Source organism: Budorcas taxicolor, chromosome 3, assembly GCF_023091745.1.
Source record: "Budorcas taxicolor isolate Tak-1 chromosome 3, Takin1.1, whole genome shotgun sequence".
In the NCBI taxonomy this organism is placed as follows: Eukaryota; Metazoa; Chordata; class Mammalia; order Artiodactyla; family Bovidae; genus Budorcas; species Budorcas taxicolor.
In genome coordinates this window covers 82,164,420-82,183,791 of record NC_068912.1, presented here as the reverse complement: position 1 = coordinate 82,183,791, position 19,372 = coordinate 82,164,420, and the positions used below count along the sequence as shown (strand labels likewise).

The 19,372-nt window shown below is 44.9% G+C and overlaps 1 protein-coding gene across 1 annotated transcript; it reads left to right on the top strand.

Annotated features, from left to right (window-relative positions):
* Positions 1-336: 336 nt before the first annotated feature.
* Positions 337-1,782, top strand: FOXD3 (forkhead box D3). The gene has a single exon (XM_052638011.1). It carries the CDS (start codon positions 337-339, stop codon positions 1,780-1,782), a length of 1,446 nt encoding a protein of 481 aa, XP_052493971.1.
* Positions 1,783-19,372: the final 17,590 nt, after the last annotated feature.

Genomic DNA, 19,372 nt, shown 5'->3' with positions numbered 1-19,372 from the left:
GAGGGGGCGCGGCGTAGAGAAGCTGCCGGGCCCGGGCCGGGTCCGAGGCCGCTGCCGGGAGCAGCAGCGAGCGCCTAGTACCGAGCGCCAGGGACAGCTGGAGTTTGAGGAGCGCTGCCACGGGGGGCGGACGGCACAGCCCGAGTCGTGCGATGCCCGGCCGCCGACTGTGAGCCAAGCCGGGAGGGCCCCGGACCACCTACGCCCCCCTCCCCTCTCCCAATCCCCTGTCTTTCGGGGGCGCCCCAAACCCCTTTCCTGAGGTTGGCGGCAACCCCTGAAGGCGCCCATCGCGCGCCGCTCCTTCCCCGCCGCCGCCACCAACCCCGAGGAGGGATGACCCTCTCCGGTGGCGGCAGCGCCAGCGACATGTCCGGCCAGACAGTGCTGACGGCCGAGGACGTGGACATCGATGTGGTGGGCGAGGGCGACGACGCGCTGGAAGAGAAAGACAGCGATGGGGGCTGCGACAGTCCCGCGGGGCCGCCCGAGCTGCGCCTGGACGAGGCGGACGAGGTGACGCCGGTGGCACCCCACCACGGGCAGCCTCAGCCGCCGCACCAGCAGCCCCTGGCACTACCCAAAGAGGTGGCTGGAGCCGGGGCCGGGCCAGGGGGCGAGGCGGGAGCATCCGAGGCCGACGGCTGCAAGAGCGGCGCTGGCGGCGAGGAGGGCGGCGGGAGCGGTGGCGGGCCCGGCTCCGGCAGCGGTGCTGCGGGCGGCCTGGCCCCGAGCAAGCCCAAGAACAGCCTGGTGAAGCCGCCCTATTCGTACATCGCGCTCATCACCATGGCTATCCTGCAGAGCCCGCAGAAGAAGCTGACTCTGAGCGGCATCTGCGAGTTCATCAGCAACCGCTTCCCCTACTATCGGGAGAAGTTCCCCGCCTGGCAGAACAGCATCCGCCACAACCTCTCGCTCAACGACTGCTTCGTCAAGATCCCCCGTGAACCGGGCAACCCGGGCAAGGGCAACTACTGGACCCTGGACCCTCAGTCCGAGGACATGTTCGACAACGGCAGCTTCCTGCGGCGCCGGAAACGCTTCAAGCGCCACCAGCAGGAGCACCTGCGTGAGCAGACGGCGCTCATGATGCAGAGCTTCGGCGCCTACAGCCTGGCGGCGGCGGCCGGCGCCGCGGGGCCCTACGGCCGCCCCTACGGCCTGCACCCTGCGGCCGCGGCAGGCGCTTACTCGCACCCGGCGGCCGCGGCAGCTGCGGCGGCGGCCGCGGCGCTCCAGTACCCGTACGCGCTGCCGCCCGTGGCCCCCGTGCTGCCGCCCGCCGTGCCGCTGCTGCCCTCGGGTGAGCTGGGCCGCAAAGCGGCCGCCTTCGGCTCGCAACTCGGCCCAGGCCTGCAGTTGCAGCTCAACAGCTTGGGAGCCGCCGCGGCCGCCGCAGGCACGGCGGGCGCCGCGGGCACCACGGCGTCGCTCATTAAGTCCGAGCCGAGCGCGCGACCGTCGTTCAGCATCGAGAATATCATCGGAGGGGGCCCCGCGACTCCCGGGGGCTCGGCCGCGGGCGCTGGGGGCGCCGGGGTAACTGGGGGCACCGCGGGTAGCGGAGGCGGTGGCGCCGCGCAGTCCTTCCTGCGGCCGCCCGGGACCGTGCAGTCGGCAGCGCTCATGGCCACGCACCAGCCTCTTTCACTGAGTCGGACGACGGCGACCATCGCCCCGATTCTGAGCGTACCGCTCTCTGGACAGTTTCTGCAGCCTGCAGCCTCGGCTGCCGCTGCTGCCGCCGCCGCTGCTCAAGCCAAGTGGCCCGCTCAATAGGGACGCGCCGGTGGCCGGGATGCGGGGCCTGGCAGCGGCCTGGAGAGTCGACTGCAATTTGCAAGCTGCGCGCCCCGCCCCGCTCCTGGCCCCCCTGCCCAATCCTGGACTCTGTCTCTTCCATTTCCTCCCCCCCGACCCCTCAACACCGACCTTCGGCGGCCTCCACCCAGTCCTGCACACCTAGGCTGGCGGAGCAAACTCTCACCGCTCGCCCGCGGGGAGTATCTTTCCATACAGGTAAAACCGAAAACCGATTTTTCCAAAACTGTACCCGGACGGCGCCTGCTCTCAGTACCTGGGGGATGAGAGGGAAATTCTTTGTACATATTTGTATAAAAATTATTGACTTTCCTTTTGGGGTTTTTATTTTTTTAAGAAAAAAAATTCAGTAGATTTAGAGCTCTGAACTTTCATTTTTTCTGAAGGTTCACTCTCCGCAGTTTTATGTGAGAAAAAATGTATAGAGACGTTGGGAGATTTTAAATATAAAATTTTCAGAAGACGAAAGTCATTCTATATAAAAGTCTGTTTATATATAATGAATATATATGGTATTCTAAATGTTATTCCATCGTGTTGTACACAACTTTGTAAATAAAATTTTTAAAGGCTCAGCTTAATGTTTCATTTAGGTGTCTGAGGTAAATGACAAGATTTTAAAATAATATTTGCATTTTATTCTTCCCAGATGAGTTTCAAGGAATGACCTTTTCAAACTTTGCTAATTCATAATTTGAGTGTAAGAAAAATTTAATTGGAAAAATATGCCTAATTTAAATTTACTAATATTTTCTTTTGGTTTTCACATAACATGGGTGTGTAGGTGGTGATTTTCTTCCTATCAATACATCTAAGTGACTAGATATTTCTGAAGATAAAGTAAGCTGCCATTTTAAAAACCAACCTAATTCTAAACTTCAGCACAAACATCAGACTTCATCTTTCACAATGGAAACTTTCCAAATGAGAGTTCTTAATCATTTCAATTAACCTTTCAAAAGAATGTTAATTCCAAACATTTCCCTCATCTTAGCATTTAAAGCCTTGATTTTTTTCAAACTATTTTCATCCCCTAAGTGGAAGTGGTAATAAACCCAGTTAACTTTTTAAATATATGTAATGGCATTTTAAATTTTGTAGTGAAATTGTATTACCTATATGAACCTCATAGATGATACATAGTTGTTTGTTCTTTAATAATATTTTCAAATATTATGCCTCTTTTCTATGGCAGTAATCAACACACAACATAATTTCGATATCTGAAGGGTTCCTGTAAATGTTTCCTGTCTTACCAACCCGCAGCTTTTCCAAAGGCCAAGAAATATCCTTTAATATCCTTTTAAAACAGATGCACTTCACTCCGTTTCTTAAACTTTAAAAAAATACCTTGGAGGCTAGTTTAGTATGAAATGCGAGATCAGAAAACAGAAATGGAGAAATGTCCTTGTGGATTATTTTTAATGTGCATTTCAGCTGTTGCAACCGTAAGTATTAACGTAGAAATGAAACATCTAGATGCGGAAAGTCAGTTCCCATCACCACCAACACATCCTCAAATGACATCAATTCTAATTATTTCGTAATTAATTTAGCTGTTGCAATTACGTATGCGAAATTGCTTTTTAAAACTGGAGCGGGTAGCAGTACTGTCAGCTCGGCCCTATGCGGGTGCTGTTTGCAGAACACCGTCAGTCCCCGGCGCTGGCGTCCACCTCGCCTCCCTCGTCGCGGACATGCCTCCCTCGTCGCGGAGGTGGCTCCCGGCTGCTGATCCGAGCCTTATTTCTCTGCTGTCGGCGTGGGCTAGGGCGTCACTTTAAAAGACACTTCCTCGCAAATACCGAATCGGTCTTCCTGGTAAACAGTAAACATTATTGTGTCCTGAGTAAACATTCCTTCTGGATCAGAGTCCTAAAATAAAACAAGCTGCCGGGGGTGAGATCGTTTAACTTGATAAACAAGAACTTGATAATCAACCGCCGCGGAGAGGAGCTACAGTAACCTTCACGAAGAAGAGATTTTGGACCACACAGTCTACGGGCGGGTCCCTTCTAATCTCTTTTTACAAGGAAAACTAAACGGATCTAAATTTGTTTGTGTGTTGCAGCTATAAAAGTAACAAGTAGTTTCACAGTTGTGTCTGGCTAATCGGTTTTTACACAAACAGCAAATGGTACATGATTTGTGCAAACACATAGAGGTTATTTCTAAATTTAGCTTACACCCCTGGGAAAAGGGAAAGGCCGGGCTTCTTGAATTCACTTTTAGCCTCAAGAAGCTGCTGATCCAAGGCTTCTAAATGACATTGGATAACAGGGGCCTCATTCCATCCCTGATCCTTTGTTACTTATAAAATTACTCGCTCATATTTCCGCGCATAGCAGCAATACCGGCCGAGCCTGCGCCCGCGGCGTGACACTCGGCCACAAGCCGCCGCTTGAGATCCGCGGAGCATTTTTTCCCCCTGATATATTCGGCAGTGGAGTGTAGAGCAGAGATCCGCCGGCAACTTTCCTTCCAGACACTTACTAGCCTTGAACTAGAGCCTAAAGATGACCCTTTTCTTTATTTCTGGGCGGGTAGGAGACTCTTAGCCCCAGACCTCCAACCGACCAGCGACTCTTTAAAAGTCCAGGCAGATGTCAGGGATATAGGCCTGGCCATTTCCCCCTGAAAAGCTCTTTTTGGTTTAAGCTTGTTAGACCACGAAGGCTTAGAGCAGCAGAAGAAAATGCAAATATCACATATAATGAACACAAGCACTTGGGCTTCAAAGGAGGGCCTGAAACCCACGTTTTATATGAGCGAACGCGACCACCGGCGTCGAAAGGCACTGAAAATCCCCTCTTACACTGAGATTTAAAGACAACACGACTGATATCAGAGTTTTATTTCACTTAGGCAGATTTATTTGTAATAAAAAGAGGAAGCGGGGGGTTTTTTGGGGCGGGGGTGGATTTTAGCTTTCAGCTACACACCAATTTAAACTGGTTTCCACTTCCTTTGGCACTCATTTCTAAAAAGTCCATCCAGTTCCAAGGGCTGTGGTCCTTAGAACATCCCCTGGATGGAGTCCCTGAGGGGGTCCGGGTACTTAGTCACTGCTCCGGGAATGGAGGGTGAGTTCGGAAGTCCAGGGAAAAGCGAACCAAGGCTACAATATATGCACGCTCTTTCCAGGGTTCTTGCTGCGATGGCGAACGTGGCCTGTAGGGGGCGACGAGCAGATGCAAAACTTCCCAGTTTTGTCTCCGAGGGTCCAGACCCAAACCTGAGAGACCTTCCCTTCCAGGCTCTGAGCACCCTGACCCTCTTACCCTGTTCATCCTCCCGGCCTGGGACACCCAGGTCGAATCTCAGAAAAGCTGTTTTTCTCGATCACTCTCTTGGAAGGGACAGAGTCCCGAGGGGAATTTGCCCTAAAGATTGGGAAGCAATAAAGTTTAGTGATGAGGAAACATAGACTTGGAAGCAATTAAGAGTTATATTTGAGGTTATTTATTTTATACGGTTTATAGAAAAAGTCTTGGCAGTGAGAGGACCATGAAAGGTTGTGTGTGTGTGTGTGTGTGTGTGTGTGCGCGCGCATGCATGTTTTAACGCAGGTTTCTTGAAGAACTGTCCTGAAGAGACTATGATCTGAAAGAAAGCCAGTTCCAGAGCCATGTCTATCAGACTCGACTCGTGTCCGTGATGGTGGCAAGTTGCAGCATCATTAGTGAATAAACTCCTCTGAGAGGTGGATGGGAGGTTGGAAGGTTTCAGAGTGCCCAGGTGGAATGTGTATGTGTGTCTATTTCATGGGAGGGAATGATAGGAAGCAGTGGAAAGAGAGAGGTCTTCCAGAGAGACATCCCAATTGGGACATAGGCATTTACTGACTGTGACCTTGGACAAACTGCTTGGTTTCTTTGAGTCTGTCCATTCCCTTGTCTCTACAACGAGAATGAGAGAATGATACTTGTAGCTTGGGCTTGCAGGATTAGCTGAGTTGGTGTCAGGGGTTGGCGGCGGGGGCGGGGGGGGGGGGCAGTGTTTTGTAAACTGTAAAGACCTAAGGGGATGTAAGGTGGTTTGTTAGTGGGTTCTAGAAAGACAAACGGACTTCCCTGGTGGCTCGGTAAAGTCAATAAAGAATTCGCCTGCAATACAGGAGACCTGGGTTCCATCCCTGGGTCGGGAAGATTCCCTGGAGAAGGAAATGGCTACCCACTCCAGTATTATTACCTGGGAAATCCCATGAACACAGGAAGGGTTCCGACACTACTTAGCAACTAAACTACCAACCGACAGAAAGACGAACATCTCTGTTACAAACACCTACAGTGTTTGGCTGGGTTTCGAACCACTAGATTTTAGGTGTAAAAGACGAGCTTTTCTACTGCTTTTCTAGTTCAGCCCTCCCCCGCCCCGCGCACACACACACACACACACACACCCGCTGTCTGAAAGGATGGAGCAAAAGAGAGGCTAGTCAGAATGGGCTTTTCAAAGGAGAGGTCTCGTCCAGGTCTAGAGTCCTTCGACCCCGCCCTGCTCTTGAGGACAAGGCCGGGATGCCCACCTGCTCTCAGTCCGCAGTCCCAGCTCTGGAGGCCTGGCCTATTTCTTTCTGTTGAGTCGTCTACTTTGCTCTTTGCCCCTTTGCTTCCACTGTCCGAGGCAAATGGGGAAATCTGAGCCCTCCGCTGACAGATGCCCATTAACGCAAGGCGCAGCCTCAGGGCGAATTAAAGGTAACCAGATCTCAGGCCCACGTGAAAGACCACCCTCCCTTTGCCTGCCTCCGACAGTTGGCAGAGATACACCCAGAGCCAACTTCTCTCTTAATCATCACCACCCCCTCCCCTTGCCCTCTTAGGAATGTACTAGCCATTCTTTGCTCCCTGCGGGCAACACCAGCCAAGAAGGGCGGGTACACAGAACAGAATTTGTAAAGAAATGTTGCAAAATCAGCGGAGGAGTCGTAGAAAGCATTATCTTATTTTTATTTCTTGAGAGGGTGTCTTATATCCGAATTTTTCAAAATAAGAAGGAAATTAGTCACTTCACTTCCTCGTTCTTCATATGATTTTATGCTTAAAGCACACAGCTCGGTCCTGTCAGTTGAGATGAGGAGGTGTTCATTCCCTTGTCTGAGTCCTCTGGGTCTAAATTTCAGAGGCATCTTCAGAAAAACAGTCCTAGAGAACACCCTCTCTTCTTTTCACACATGCCCTGAAAGTTCTGTGACTTTCCCAAGGTCACTGGGCAGCCCAAGGATAAGCCTTAGAAATGCTCAGCGGAGGAAAAATTGTTCTCTATCCTGGAAAGACGCCCCACTTGAGGAAAGGAAAAAAGCGAACAGTGGCACAAAGATTGGAAAGACTGGGGGTGCGGGGAGGGGGGCAGAGAGAAAGAAAAAAGACAAACGCAGAGAAACACTGGGCCAAGATGAACTCAGTTCTGCAAAGGCCGAGACCTAGACCCGGTGCGGCCCCGCGCCGCCCCGCGCCGCCCCGGAGGCCAGCTACGCCCAGACCGATCCGCGCCGCGCCGAGCGTCTCGCCCAGAGCCGGGCGGTTCGCCGGCGACCTCGATCTCCTGGCCTCGTGATTTGTGAAGGGAAGGACGAAGGCGGAAACTCCAGGCCCGAAACTCAGAGGTCAGAGGTCCAGCCACATCGCTCAGGTCCCCACGAGTTGGTCCCCACGGGTGTCCCCCGCCCCTCCCACCCCGGGCCCACCTTGGCGCCAGCCACTAGGGCTTGGCCTGAGGGACTCCAGCTCCGCCGGACTGGAGGGGACGAGGGCGCGGGGAGGGGGGAGAGGAGAATTTGAATTGACTAGGGAGGAAACCCATCCGTAAAAAGACACCCGCTCCTGCGGCGCCCCACTGGCCCGCGCCTGGGAAGCTCGTGACGAGGACACGTCTCCGTGGTGTGAACCCGGGCGGCCGTAACGCCCCAGCCCAGGATCTCCGGGGAACCCCGGGGTAGCTGTACTAGATACAAGTTAGGGCGCAATCCTAGGAGTCCTAAGGAGGATCGTGAGAAGTCGGGCAACAAGGCCAGGATCCTGGGACGGGAGTGCCCCCTCGACCTGGGCCTGTTTGCCCGGCCGCCAACTCGTGGCAAGAGGTCTCTTCTCCGCCATCCGCGCCCCTCTGCTCCCGCTTCAGCGTACTGGGCGTTTGGCATGCTCCTTCGCGAGATCCGGCAACAGGAGCTGAAGTGCACGCCTTATCGAAGAGGGGAGTTCTCTTCCGCCCTCCACGCTCTCTTCTCGGCAGATGGTGAGCGAGACTGTTTCCCCCAAAAGACCAAGAACACATTTTTGCCAGTTACATTTATCTGCAAGGGGCGCATGCAGAGGAACGCAGCGGGCTAGCAACCTCCACCTGGGAGGTACCGCCTCCTCCAGGAAGCCTTCTTGAGCCTCCCAGCTTAGGTCAGTTGCGCCTTCTTGGAGTTCACGGTGCCAACTAATGAATCGTTGCCTACGTTGCCCTGTGATCTCGTTACTATCTAATATTGCTGAACACAAAGGGAACGATCAAAAGTATTTGTCTAATAAAAGACAAACTAGGACCATGGGAATGGGGATGAGGAATCTTGAAGGCTGTTAATTGATCGAATGAGGTTTTTCTAGAGATTGGGGGTGGTTTTCTTCCCATTGTTTCCTTCAGTTCCCCCCCCCCCTTTTTTTCTATAATAAATGATTTTATAAACACCATGTTAAAGGAATTTTTAAAAGTCCTTATTAGAGATTTAAAAAGTATAACATGTCAATGTTCATAAAATAATTGGATTTTCTGCAATATTTTTTTCTGCCATTGTGAAATCAGTTGAAAACTTCTTGGCCTAGCCTAAAATATACCTACAGACAGTTCCACCTCCCTCCTAGGGAAGAAAACTCCATTAGAGTACCTTGGGATTTTCAGTCCCTCTGCTTCAGTTCTTCCAGAAGAGGATTCACTACCTCACAAAATATCCATTGCACAGAGGGGCAGCTTTATTTTTTAGAGTGCCTTTCTTTTATAGACCTTTTATTTCCTTAGTAAAGTATAGAGAATTTGAGAGTCATTTGCTTAGATGTCAATACTAAAGATGTTATATTGTCATGTGTTGGGTTTCTTTATCTTGAAGCCCAAAGAATTCACCGTGGTTTGACCTCTGTGTTTGTGGAGAAAACTGAACAACAGCTAAAGCTTTGAGAAGGTGTTCTGTATTCAGTATACATGTTCCAGAACTGTAAGGGGTCTGTTCTGAGATCTATTTCGAGAGCTCAAGTTGTTTACCACCTCCCCCAGGGTTGAGTTCAGACTATACTGGTGGTAAAAGTTTTGTTGGATGGTTGTTAGAATCTCATGGGGTTTGTTTGTTTGTTTGTTAACCAGAAAAAAACTAGTTTTAAAAAGTTAAATTATTTAATATCTCTTTCATTGCTGTGAACATTGGCATAAATGTTAATCTCTTAACTGTCAGTTATCCCACCCATTCATCATATGAAACTAGGAACTTAGATGGCTTCCCTGTATGTAGAATTCATACAGATTCTACTATTTAATATAGAGAAGAAGAAAGAAAATCTTAGATTATTTGGCCATTGCCTTCCAATTGAGATCAAGATACTATGCTTTTTAGTGTTATACACTTAATGCTTTTTTTTTTTTTTTTTTGCAAACTTATATCTAGTTTGTGTAGTCCCTGTTGATTTAGGGTTTTTTTTTTTTTTTTAGTTACTGATGTATACTTGATTTACTGATTTAGCCTTTATATAGCTCAGTTAGCTTCTTTCTTTGCCATTGTTACAGATTATACCAGTAAGCCATCTCTCAAATTCTACCATCTTGCAAATGTAAATGTTGGTTACAAGAACAAGGTGGTATCAAGATCAGCACAAATTAATCACAACCACTGTGAAACATCTGCTTTATTGATGGTACTTCAACAGCATCACCTTTCCACATGCATCAGGAATTATGACTTTATGATAAAGTTGCTCTTGCTGCTGGAGGGAATCAAGTACAAGAGTTAATAGATTGGATTAAAAGACAAGAGTAATTCTTAGTCCTACCTAGGCCTGACATTGAACTTGGAAGTATCTGATGGACTCTATATTTGCCCACATAAAGACCACAACTTTTTAAATTATAGAATATTGGCTATATTCCCTGTTGTATACAATATATCTTTGTAGTGTATTTTATACATAATAGTTTATACTTAATCCTCTAATCCTATATTGTCTCCTCCTTTCTCTCTCCCTACTGGTAACCACGAATTTTTTCTCTATATCTGTGAGTCTGTTTCTGTTTTGTTATATTCACTAGTTTGTTGTATTTTTTAGATTCCACATATAAGTGCCATCATACAGTAATTGTCTTTCTCTGTAAAGACCACTATTGAAAACGTAGCTGAAAGAGAAGAGAGGAATTTAGTATTATAACTATCATTTTAATGATTCAGGCAACAGATCTTTTTGAGTAACTGTTTAAAAATTTAGAGATTTTTTTTCTTTAAACCTTAATTTCACTTTCATCTTGATTTAAGGAATCTGTTATATCAAGTTATCTGCTGTTCAAATCTCCAGTAGTTTGATGACTCTTTCACTCTGATATTGGTAGTGTGTATGATAGTTCAGGGGAGGAGACTGGATCACCCGCCTCTACCACCACCACCCATGGGGGTTACATGAATAAAGTGAGGAAACCCCACAGGAAACTGAACAAATCTGCTCTTTACTTTGGGAAAAGAAAGAAAGATAGTGCAAAGTCGTGTTTGACTCTTGCGATCCCATGAACTGTAGCCTGCCAGGCTCCTCTATCCATGGGATTCTCTGAGCAAGAATACTGGAGTGGGTTGCCATTTCCTTCTCCAGGGGAACTTCCCAACCCAGGAATTGAACCCAAGTCTCCCGCATTGCAGGCAGATGCTTTACCGACTGAGGTATGTTGGGAGCCATCATTCTAGTACAGAATATATATATATATATATAAAATGTGTATACATATACTATATATATATATAAAATAAATACATATACACATACACACATATGTAGTGGGTTAGTTAAAAAAACACTTTTTACCACTCCTCACTATATGCGGGATCTTGATTCCCTAACTAAGCAAATGCCCCTTGTGTGGAGTGTGGAGTCTTAACCATTAGACCACCAGGAAAGTCTTAATGGGTTACATTCATTTATCTGTTGCTTTAAATATCTTTTTATAAATGAGATGAAGTGTGAGAAAAAAACTTTATTAAATTATAAGAGCTAAAAACTTACTGTGTAAGAGATAGCTGTACTGTATTTTCAAAATTGATTCCCTTTCTAGGGAGGGTTTGAGATGCAGAATGATTGTCTAGAATGAGCATGGATTTTGGATCTGTTTCCTACGGTCAATCAAATTCTGGGCCTGTCATTTCCAAAATGTGACTTTGATCAAAGGTATTTGGGTTCTCTGAATCTCAATTTTTTTATCTATGAAATGGGAATGGAACCACAATATGAAGATTTACTATGATTATGCATTTGGAGTGCTCAATAATAGTGGCTATTATTACTTTACAGTTTTTGCTGATTTAATAGCAGTCATATTTTCATGAAGCTACCTTTTGTTTCCCTCTGATATTATATAACCATAGTTGTCACATTTCATATTTTAAAATGATATTGATGATACCACTGTCCCTTCCATCTGTTTGAACTAGGTATCATTTTTGTGTTCTCACAACCTAACAAATGTGAAACAATTTACTCTGTAGTGCCACTTGCTAAATCAGTTTTTCACTTTCAGAGTATTTTTTAGTCCTGTGGATGAGAGGTCTTGACAATAGTCATTAAAGACATGATAGCACTTTCACAAGAACAAGGACATGTGCCTTATGTCTTTGCTGATCTCTGGATCTAGGTGGACTAATTTTAACACTTTTTCTAGATCTACACTAAGATTATACTAAGAGAAGTTACTCACTGCCCGCATTGTATCTGATCGAGGAAATGCCTAATTTTGAGCTTATAAAGACTACCTCAGTTATATTATCTGGTTAATGGGAGGATGTGATGTTGTACAGTTAAAGAAAGCTGGGACAGAAGTCAGCTGATAGGATTTTGCAGCCTGATGATTTTGGCTAAGTTACTTGAAGCCGGCTGAGTTATTTGAAGCTGTAAACCTCAAATTACGATAGTCTACTGGGGATGGTCTGTGTCTATTTAGCTTGAATTAAACCCAACATTACTTTTTATGAAAGTGTCTTCCCTGGTGGCTCAGTGGTAAAGAATCCACCTGCCAGTGCAGGAGACATGGGTTCGATCCCTGGTCTGGGAAGAGTCTACATGCAGCAGACGTGTGCCCCAACTATTGGGCCTGTGCCCTAGAGCCTGGGAGCTGCAACTGCTGAAACCCACAAGCCGTGCTCCCTAAAGCCCAGGTTCTGCAACAAGAGAAGTCACTGCCATCAGAAGCTGGTGCAGTACAACTACACTGAATAGTTCCCGCTCAGTGCAACTAGAGAAAGCCCACACAGCGAAGAAGACCTGCCACAGCCAAAAATAAATAAGTAAATTAGTAAAACATTTTTTAAAGTATGAGAGAGATAGAAAAGAGACAAAAGAGAGAATGGAAAACCATTCAAATGTGAAGTCGTGAATTCCATTCAGTGGGCATGGGACAGAGGGAAATGAAGCAAGGATGGCATGAAGTTGCTAGTTCTGGTTAGTCTCTATTCACTTATGCATTTTACAATGTAAGTATCTTGCTTCAGAAAATCGTATATATTGATGGTTAAATATACTGCCCTTATATTTTTGTACAGCATGGACCCTAAATGCAAAACAATTCTTTCATCTAGAGTTCAACCAAAGAGGTATCAACCTGTTCCAACAGTGGAAATGCTGATAATTAGATTCAGAAAGTGATGGTATGCTTGTATATTGTAAGGGCGAATTTAAGGGATTTTGTGACTTATTTTTATTATATTTGATTTTGGTTTTACCTTACATGTTACTTTAAAATCTAGTTTCTGCACAAAATGCAATTTCCACTATAATATCTGCCTTACCAGAGCTATTCTTGGAATCAAATGAGATAATATATGTTAAAGTGCTTTGCAAAATACACAGTGTATAAAATGTTTCTGTCCTCTGGACAAGACTTGGCCAGAAATCCATTTAAAAGGTTTTATTCTGTGTTTTCACACAGAAAGTGAATTGTGATTGAGCACAGAATGGTAAGCACAATAATAATAATAAGGATAGGAGCTAAGAAGATAAATTGACTGCATAGTACCTGCCAGGAAATGTGTTTCATGCTTCAAGCAGATTATCTCAATTAGAGAGTGCTTTGGGACGAGTTTTTCCTCAGGTTTCTATCCTTCCAGGCTCTCTTAAGACACTCCAAATTCAAATATCACATACACTTTCTGGGATGCCTCCGCATTACTTGTGTGTGTGTTTCCCCTTCGTATATTGCTGAATTTAATAACTGAGAAGTGCTAGGTGAGAAAAATACTAATTTCCTAACTCAGTGTGTTTCCATGTGAAGGAATTTTGCTAGAGGACATGTGAGCCTTTCTCTGTTATCCCTCTCATGAGGGAGGAGGATGACATCTAAATGGTGAGTTTAGAAAAAAGGACCAGGCATTTGTGGACCAGCCACTCCTGCACATTTTGGACTTGACTGCTCACAGAGAGGATGAATTCTGTCTTTTGTTGTCTTCCATCCCATGACCTTAGCAGAACATGCACTGTACTTGTGGTTGAGGTCTGCATCTGTTTAATGCTGCATATGATTGGGTAGGTAAGTCTGACTAGTTCCGAAACTATAAGCAAGTTCACCTGGTTGCATATCATTTTTTTAAAAAAAGATTGTTTATTTATTTATTGGCTGTGGTGGGTCTTTGTTGCTGTGCGAGGGCTTTCTCTAGTTGCAGAGAGTGGGAGCTACTCTTCATTGAGGTACATGGGTTTCTCATTGCAGTGGCTTTGCTTGTTGCAGAGCACAGGTTCTAGGCATGTGGGCTTCAGCTGTTGCAGTGCATAGGCTCAGTAGTTGGGGTGTACAGGCTTAGTTGCCCCACAGCATGTGGGATCTTCCTGGACCAAGGACTGAACCGGTGTCCCCTGCATTACAAGGCAGATTCCTAATCACTGGACCAACAGGGAAGGCCCTGGTTGCACATCATCTAATGTAGCTTTCATTAGAAATACAGCTAATACTTAACTCTGATACCTGTGTCTACTTCTTAACTGTTTCTAAATCTAGGTGGGTAGGGGAGAGAAGAGTTATGAATTAGCTACTTAAAACCCTAACAGTATAAGGGAGTGAGTGGTTAAGAGCACAGGTGTGGAAAGGAGATTGCCTGATTTCAAATACTAGCTGCATTACTTTTCAGCTGTGTTACCTTGTGCAGGTTACTTAAACTCTCTGTCTTAGTTACCTTATTTGTGAATCGGGGACAATAATAGTACCTACCTTCATAAAGTTGATGAGAGGATTAAATAAGTTAATACATGTAAAGTGTTTAGAATAGTCCTTGGTATACAGTAAGCATGCAACAAATGTTAGCTTTTCTTATTATTAATACTAATAACCCAAAGATACAATCTGAGTATTTGCAAATAATTTGCCTTCAGCTTCTAACTCCCCTCCTTAAAAGATGTTGATTTACTGATTGTCATCACAGGGGCTTTATCCTGGTTAATACTCTGTGCTAAACATAGTAATTTAGTCTTTCTTCTCTACTTGTCACAATCGGTAGAAATGGGATTCACAGTGACATTCCTTAGGGGCACTTTTTAAAATTTTTATTTATTTATTTGGCTGTGTTGGGTCTTAGTTGCAGCGCTCAGGATCTTCATCACGTCATGCATCACTATCTAGTTGAGGTGCACAGGCTTGGTTTCTCTCTGGCAGGTGAAATGTTAGTTCCACAGTCAGGGATCAAACCCACATTCCCTGCAGTGCAAGGTAGATTCTTAATCACTAGACCACCAGGAATGTCCCAGGGACACTTTTAGACTTCTTTCATGAGGTCTTCATGCTAGTCTGCTGTGCTCACTCTTATTTCAGAATCACTTTGCTAATTCTATGTAATTTAGCAATGAAGTATATGCTGTCATATGTAATGGGGTGCTAGATAGAGTAGAAATTAAAAAAAAAAAAAAGACAGAAACACCCGAGTTGCTGTTCTTAGGATACAAATATGCTGCAGTTATATTTGGGGGGAATGTTCAACATTTTGTCATGGAAAATTTCAAACATACAGAAAAGTTGAAAGACTTTTTGCAGTAGACACCTGTAATACTCATCATCTTACCAGTAACATTTTGGTACACTTGCTGTATCATGTAGTTGATCCAGTCATTCATCCTTGAACCATCCATCATTCCATCTTACTTTTCTGAGGCATTTCAAAGTAGCGTGTTGCAGTAATATTCTGAAATGCTAACCTTTGATTCATTCCTTGAAATTTCCTATAATTCCTCAATTTCCTCTCAGAGGGAGAAGTAGTGTAGCTTAGAGAATGGATCCGAAGCCTGACTGCTTGAAATCCAGTTCTGCCTCTTACTAGTCATGTGACTGGGTAACCTTACTGTTATTTAGTGTCTTCATCTGCAACAAGAGACTAATAGTAGTAATAATAGTATCTACCTACCTATAGACTAATAATAGTATCTACCTCTTGAAGTTGCTGTGAGAATACATGTCAAGTGCTTACAATAGTGCTTGGCCAGCAAATACTTGCAGAGTACCATCTCATGTTAGACAATGTATGTGCTTAATTCTCTTTCATTTTGGTAACACCTAAACCCCATGGGGGTGGTACTATTATTATTAAATATATTGCATATTAGCTATTGGGCTTCCCAGGTGGTACTAGTGGTAAAGAACCCATCTGCCGATGCAGGAGACAAGAGATGCAGGTTTGATCCCTGGGTTGGGAAGATCCCCTGGAGGAGGGCCTGGCAGCCCACTCCAGTATTCTTGCCTGGAGAACCCCATGGACAGAGGAGCCTAGTGGGCTATGGTCCATAGGATCACAAAGAGTCGAACACAACTGAAGCGACCTAATCTAGACTAGCCTAGTCTATGTTGCTGCTGCTGCTGCTGTAGCTATTATTATTTGTTATAGCAGAAATTCAAGGGAAAAAGTGTCTGGTTAGTTTTGAGTTTTATAACAGACATTTTGAAGCTGATAGCAAAAAGGAATTAAGGTTTCTAGAAAGAAACTGAGTTCTTGGTCAAACACTGAAGATTGCATCATTAACAACTGATTTTGAAACAACAGATGAAGACTCGCAGATGGCCAAATTGTATAAACTTTCTTAGCCTTGGAGAGGAGAGAGGAGCAGAAACCAGAGAGAAGCTAATGAAGGTAAATGGGACCTTCCCCAAGCCAGGCTGATTCCCGGAGCTGGGATAAATGTCCCTGTGGATGAACTTCGGAATTTGATAGCAGAGAATTTTGCTTCCTGCTAATATTTTTTGGACTCTAATGATGTAATTTTTTTTTTTAATCCCATCCATCTCTTCAGCTCAGACTAGGACATTTTCCTCTGCCTCAGAAAAAGGAAACCATATGAAACAAAATGTTAAATATTTAGTTTTTGGGCACCAAAACCCAAAGACATGGCAAAACAAAAACATGTTTCGATGAGTACAGTTGTTTCTGGTTCTAGAGAAGATACAAATTGTCTGGACTAGAAGAGAACTCAAGGGGCTTCTGAGTTTGCCAAGCAATCAAGAATCTGCCTTCAATGCTGGAGAAGAGAACTCAAGGACAGGCCCAAACAGACTGGGAAAAGTTGGATATGCTAGTTGGGGGTGGTCTTCTGTTTCCAATTATACTTGATATTTACCAAAAACATTTAAGTGTTGTTAGGGTATAAAAATATATGACACACTGGTCATAACAAACACTCTCTTCCAACAACACAAAAGAAGACTCTACACATGGACATCACCAGATGGTCAACACCGAAATCAGATTGATTATAACCTTTGCAGCCAAAGATGGAGAAGCTCTTTACAGTCAGTAAAAACAAGACCAGGAGCTGACTGTGGCTCAGATCGTGACTCCTTATTGCCAGATTCAGACTTAAATTGAAAAAAGTGGGGAAAACCACTAGACCATTCAGATATGACCTAAATCAAATCCCTTCTGATTATACAGTGGAAGTGAGAAATAGATTTAAGGGACTAGATCTGATAGACAGAGTGCCTAATGAACTATGGACTGAGGTTTGTGACATTGTACAGGAGACAGGGATCAAGACCATCCCCACGGAAAAGAAATGCAAAAAAGCAAAATGACTGTCTGAGGAGGCCTTACAAATAGCTGTGAAAAGGAGAGAAGCAAAAAGCAAAAGAGAAAAGGAAAGATATAAGCATCTGAATGCAGAGTTCCAAAGAATAGCAAGGACAGATAAGAAAGCCTTCCTCAGTGAACAATGCAAAGAAATAGAGGAAAACAACAGAATGGGAAAGACTAGAGATCTCTTCAAGAAAATGAGAGATACCAAGGAAATATTTCATGCAAAGATGGGCTCGATAAAGGACAGAAGTGGTATGGACCTAACAGAAGCAGAAGATATTAAGAAGAGGTGGCAAGAATACACAGGAGAACCATACAAAAAAGAGCTTCACAACCCAGATAATCACGATGGTGTGATCACTCACCTAGAGCCAGACATCCTGGAATGTGAAGTCAAGTGGGCCTTAGAAACCATCACTACGAACAAAGCTAGTGGAGGTGATGGAATTCCAGTGGAGGTATTTCAAATCCTGAAAGGTGATGCTGTGAAAATGCTGCACTCAATATGCCAGCAAACTCAGCAGTGGCCACAGAACTGGAAAAGGTCAGTTTTCTTTCCAATCCCAAAGAAAGGCAATGCCAAAGAATGATCAAACTACCGCACAATTGCACTCATCTCACATGCTAGTGAAGTAATGCTCAAAATTCTCCAAGCCAGGCTTCATCAGTATGTGAACCGTGAACTTCCAGATGTTCAAGCTGGTTTTAGAACAGGCAGAGGAACCAGAGATCAAATTGCCAACATCCACTGGATCATGGAAAAAGCAAGAGAGTTCCAGAAAAACATCTGTTTCTGCTTTATTGACTATGCCAAAGCCTTTAACTGTGTGGATCACAATAAACTGTGGAAAATTCTGAACAAGATAGGAATACCAGGCCACCTGACCTGCCTCTTGAGAAACTTATATGCAGGTCAGGAAGCAACAGTTAGAAGTGGACATGGAACAACAGACTGGTTCCAAATAGGAAAAGGAGTATGTCAGGCTGTATGTTGTCACCCTGCTTATTTAACTTCTATGCAGAGTACATCATGAGAAATGTTGGACTGGAAGAAACACAAGCTGGAACCAAGATTGCCGGGAGAAATATCAATAACCTCAGATATGCAGATGACACCACCCTTATGGCAGAAAGTGAAGAGGAACTAAAAGCCTCTTGATGAAAGTGAAAGAGGAGAGTGAAAAAGTTGGCTTCAAGCTCAACATTCAGAAAACGAAGATCATGGCATCTGGTCCCATCACTTTTTGGCAAATAGATGGGGAAACAGTGGAAACAGTGTCAGACTTAATTTTTTGGGGCAGATGGTGATTGCAGCCATGAAATTAAAAGACGCTTACTCCTTGGAAGGCAAGTATGACCAACCTAGATAGTATATTCAAAAGCAGAGACATTACTTTGCCAACAAAGGTCCATCTAGTCAGGGCTATGGTTTTTCCGGTGGTCATGTGTGGATGTGAGAGTTGTACTGTGAAGAGAGCTGAGCACCAAAGAACTGATGCTTTTGAACTGTGATGTTGGAGAAGATTCTTGAGAGTCCCTTGGACTGCAAGGAGATCCAACCAGTCCATTCTAAAGGAGATCAGTCCTGGGTGTTCTTTGGAAGGACTGATGCTAAAGCTGAAACTCCAGTACTTTGGCCACCTCATGCGAAGAGTTGACTCATTGGAAAAGACTCTGATGCTGGGAGGGATTGGGGGCAGGAGGGAAAGGGGACGACAGAGGATGAGATCGCTGGATGGCATCACCAACTCGATGGACATGAGTTTGAGTGAACTCCGGGAGCTGGTGATGCACAGGGAGGCCTGGCATGCTGCGAATCATGGGGTCACAAAGAGTTGGACACAACTGAGCGACTGAACTGAACTGAACTGAACTGAGGATGTATTGAGGATTCTAATTTAGCATTCTACTAATAAAGGCAAGACTTGGCAATATTTCAGTGTTCCCATTATATATGACATAAGTAGATAGCTGGAACTCCCCAAAATTTTAGGAGAGATGTTTTATTTGTGCATTACTGCCTTGAGTTGGCTATAATTTTCTATTGCTTTTATTTTTCATTTTTAATTTAGAATGATAGTTCTAAGCACTTTACATGAATAAGCTATACAAGTATAATTCATACATATTACTTTCCAATTATTATGTATAACCATGTTTATTTACAACATAAATAAATTGGAAATGACTATAATAAGTATAAGCTATGTGAAGTTATATTTAAGAGCACAGGCTCAGAGCCAAATTATCTGGGTTTGAATCCGAGCCTTACCCCTTACCAGCTGT

What these genes read in the sequence shown, in the direction of transcription:
- FOXD3 (XM_052638011.1), top strand. Translation starts at nt 337, where the DNA reads ATGACCCTCTCCGGTGGCGGCAGCGCCAGCGACATGTCCGGCCAGACA.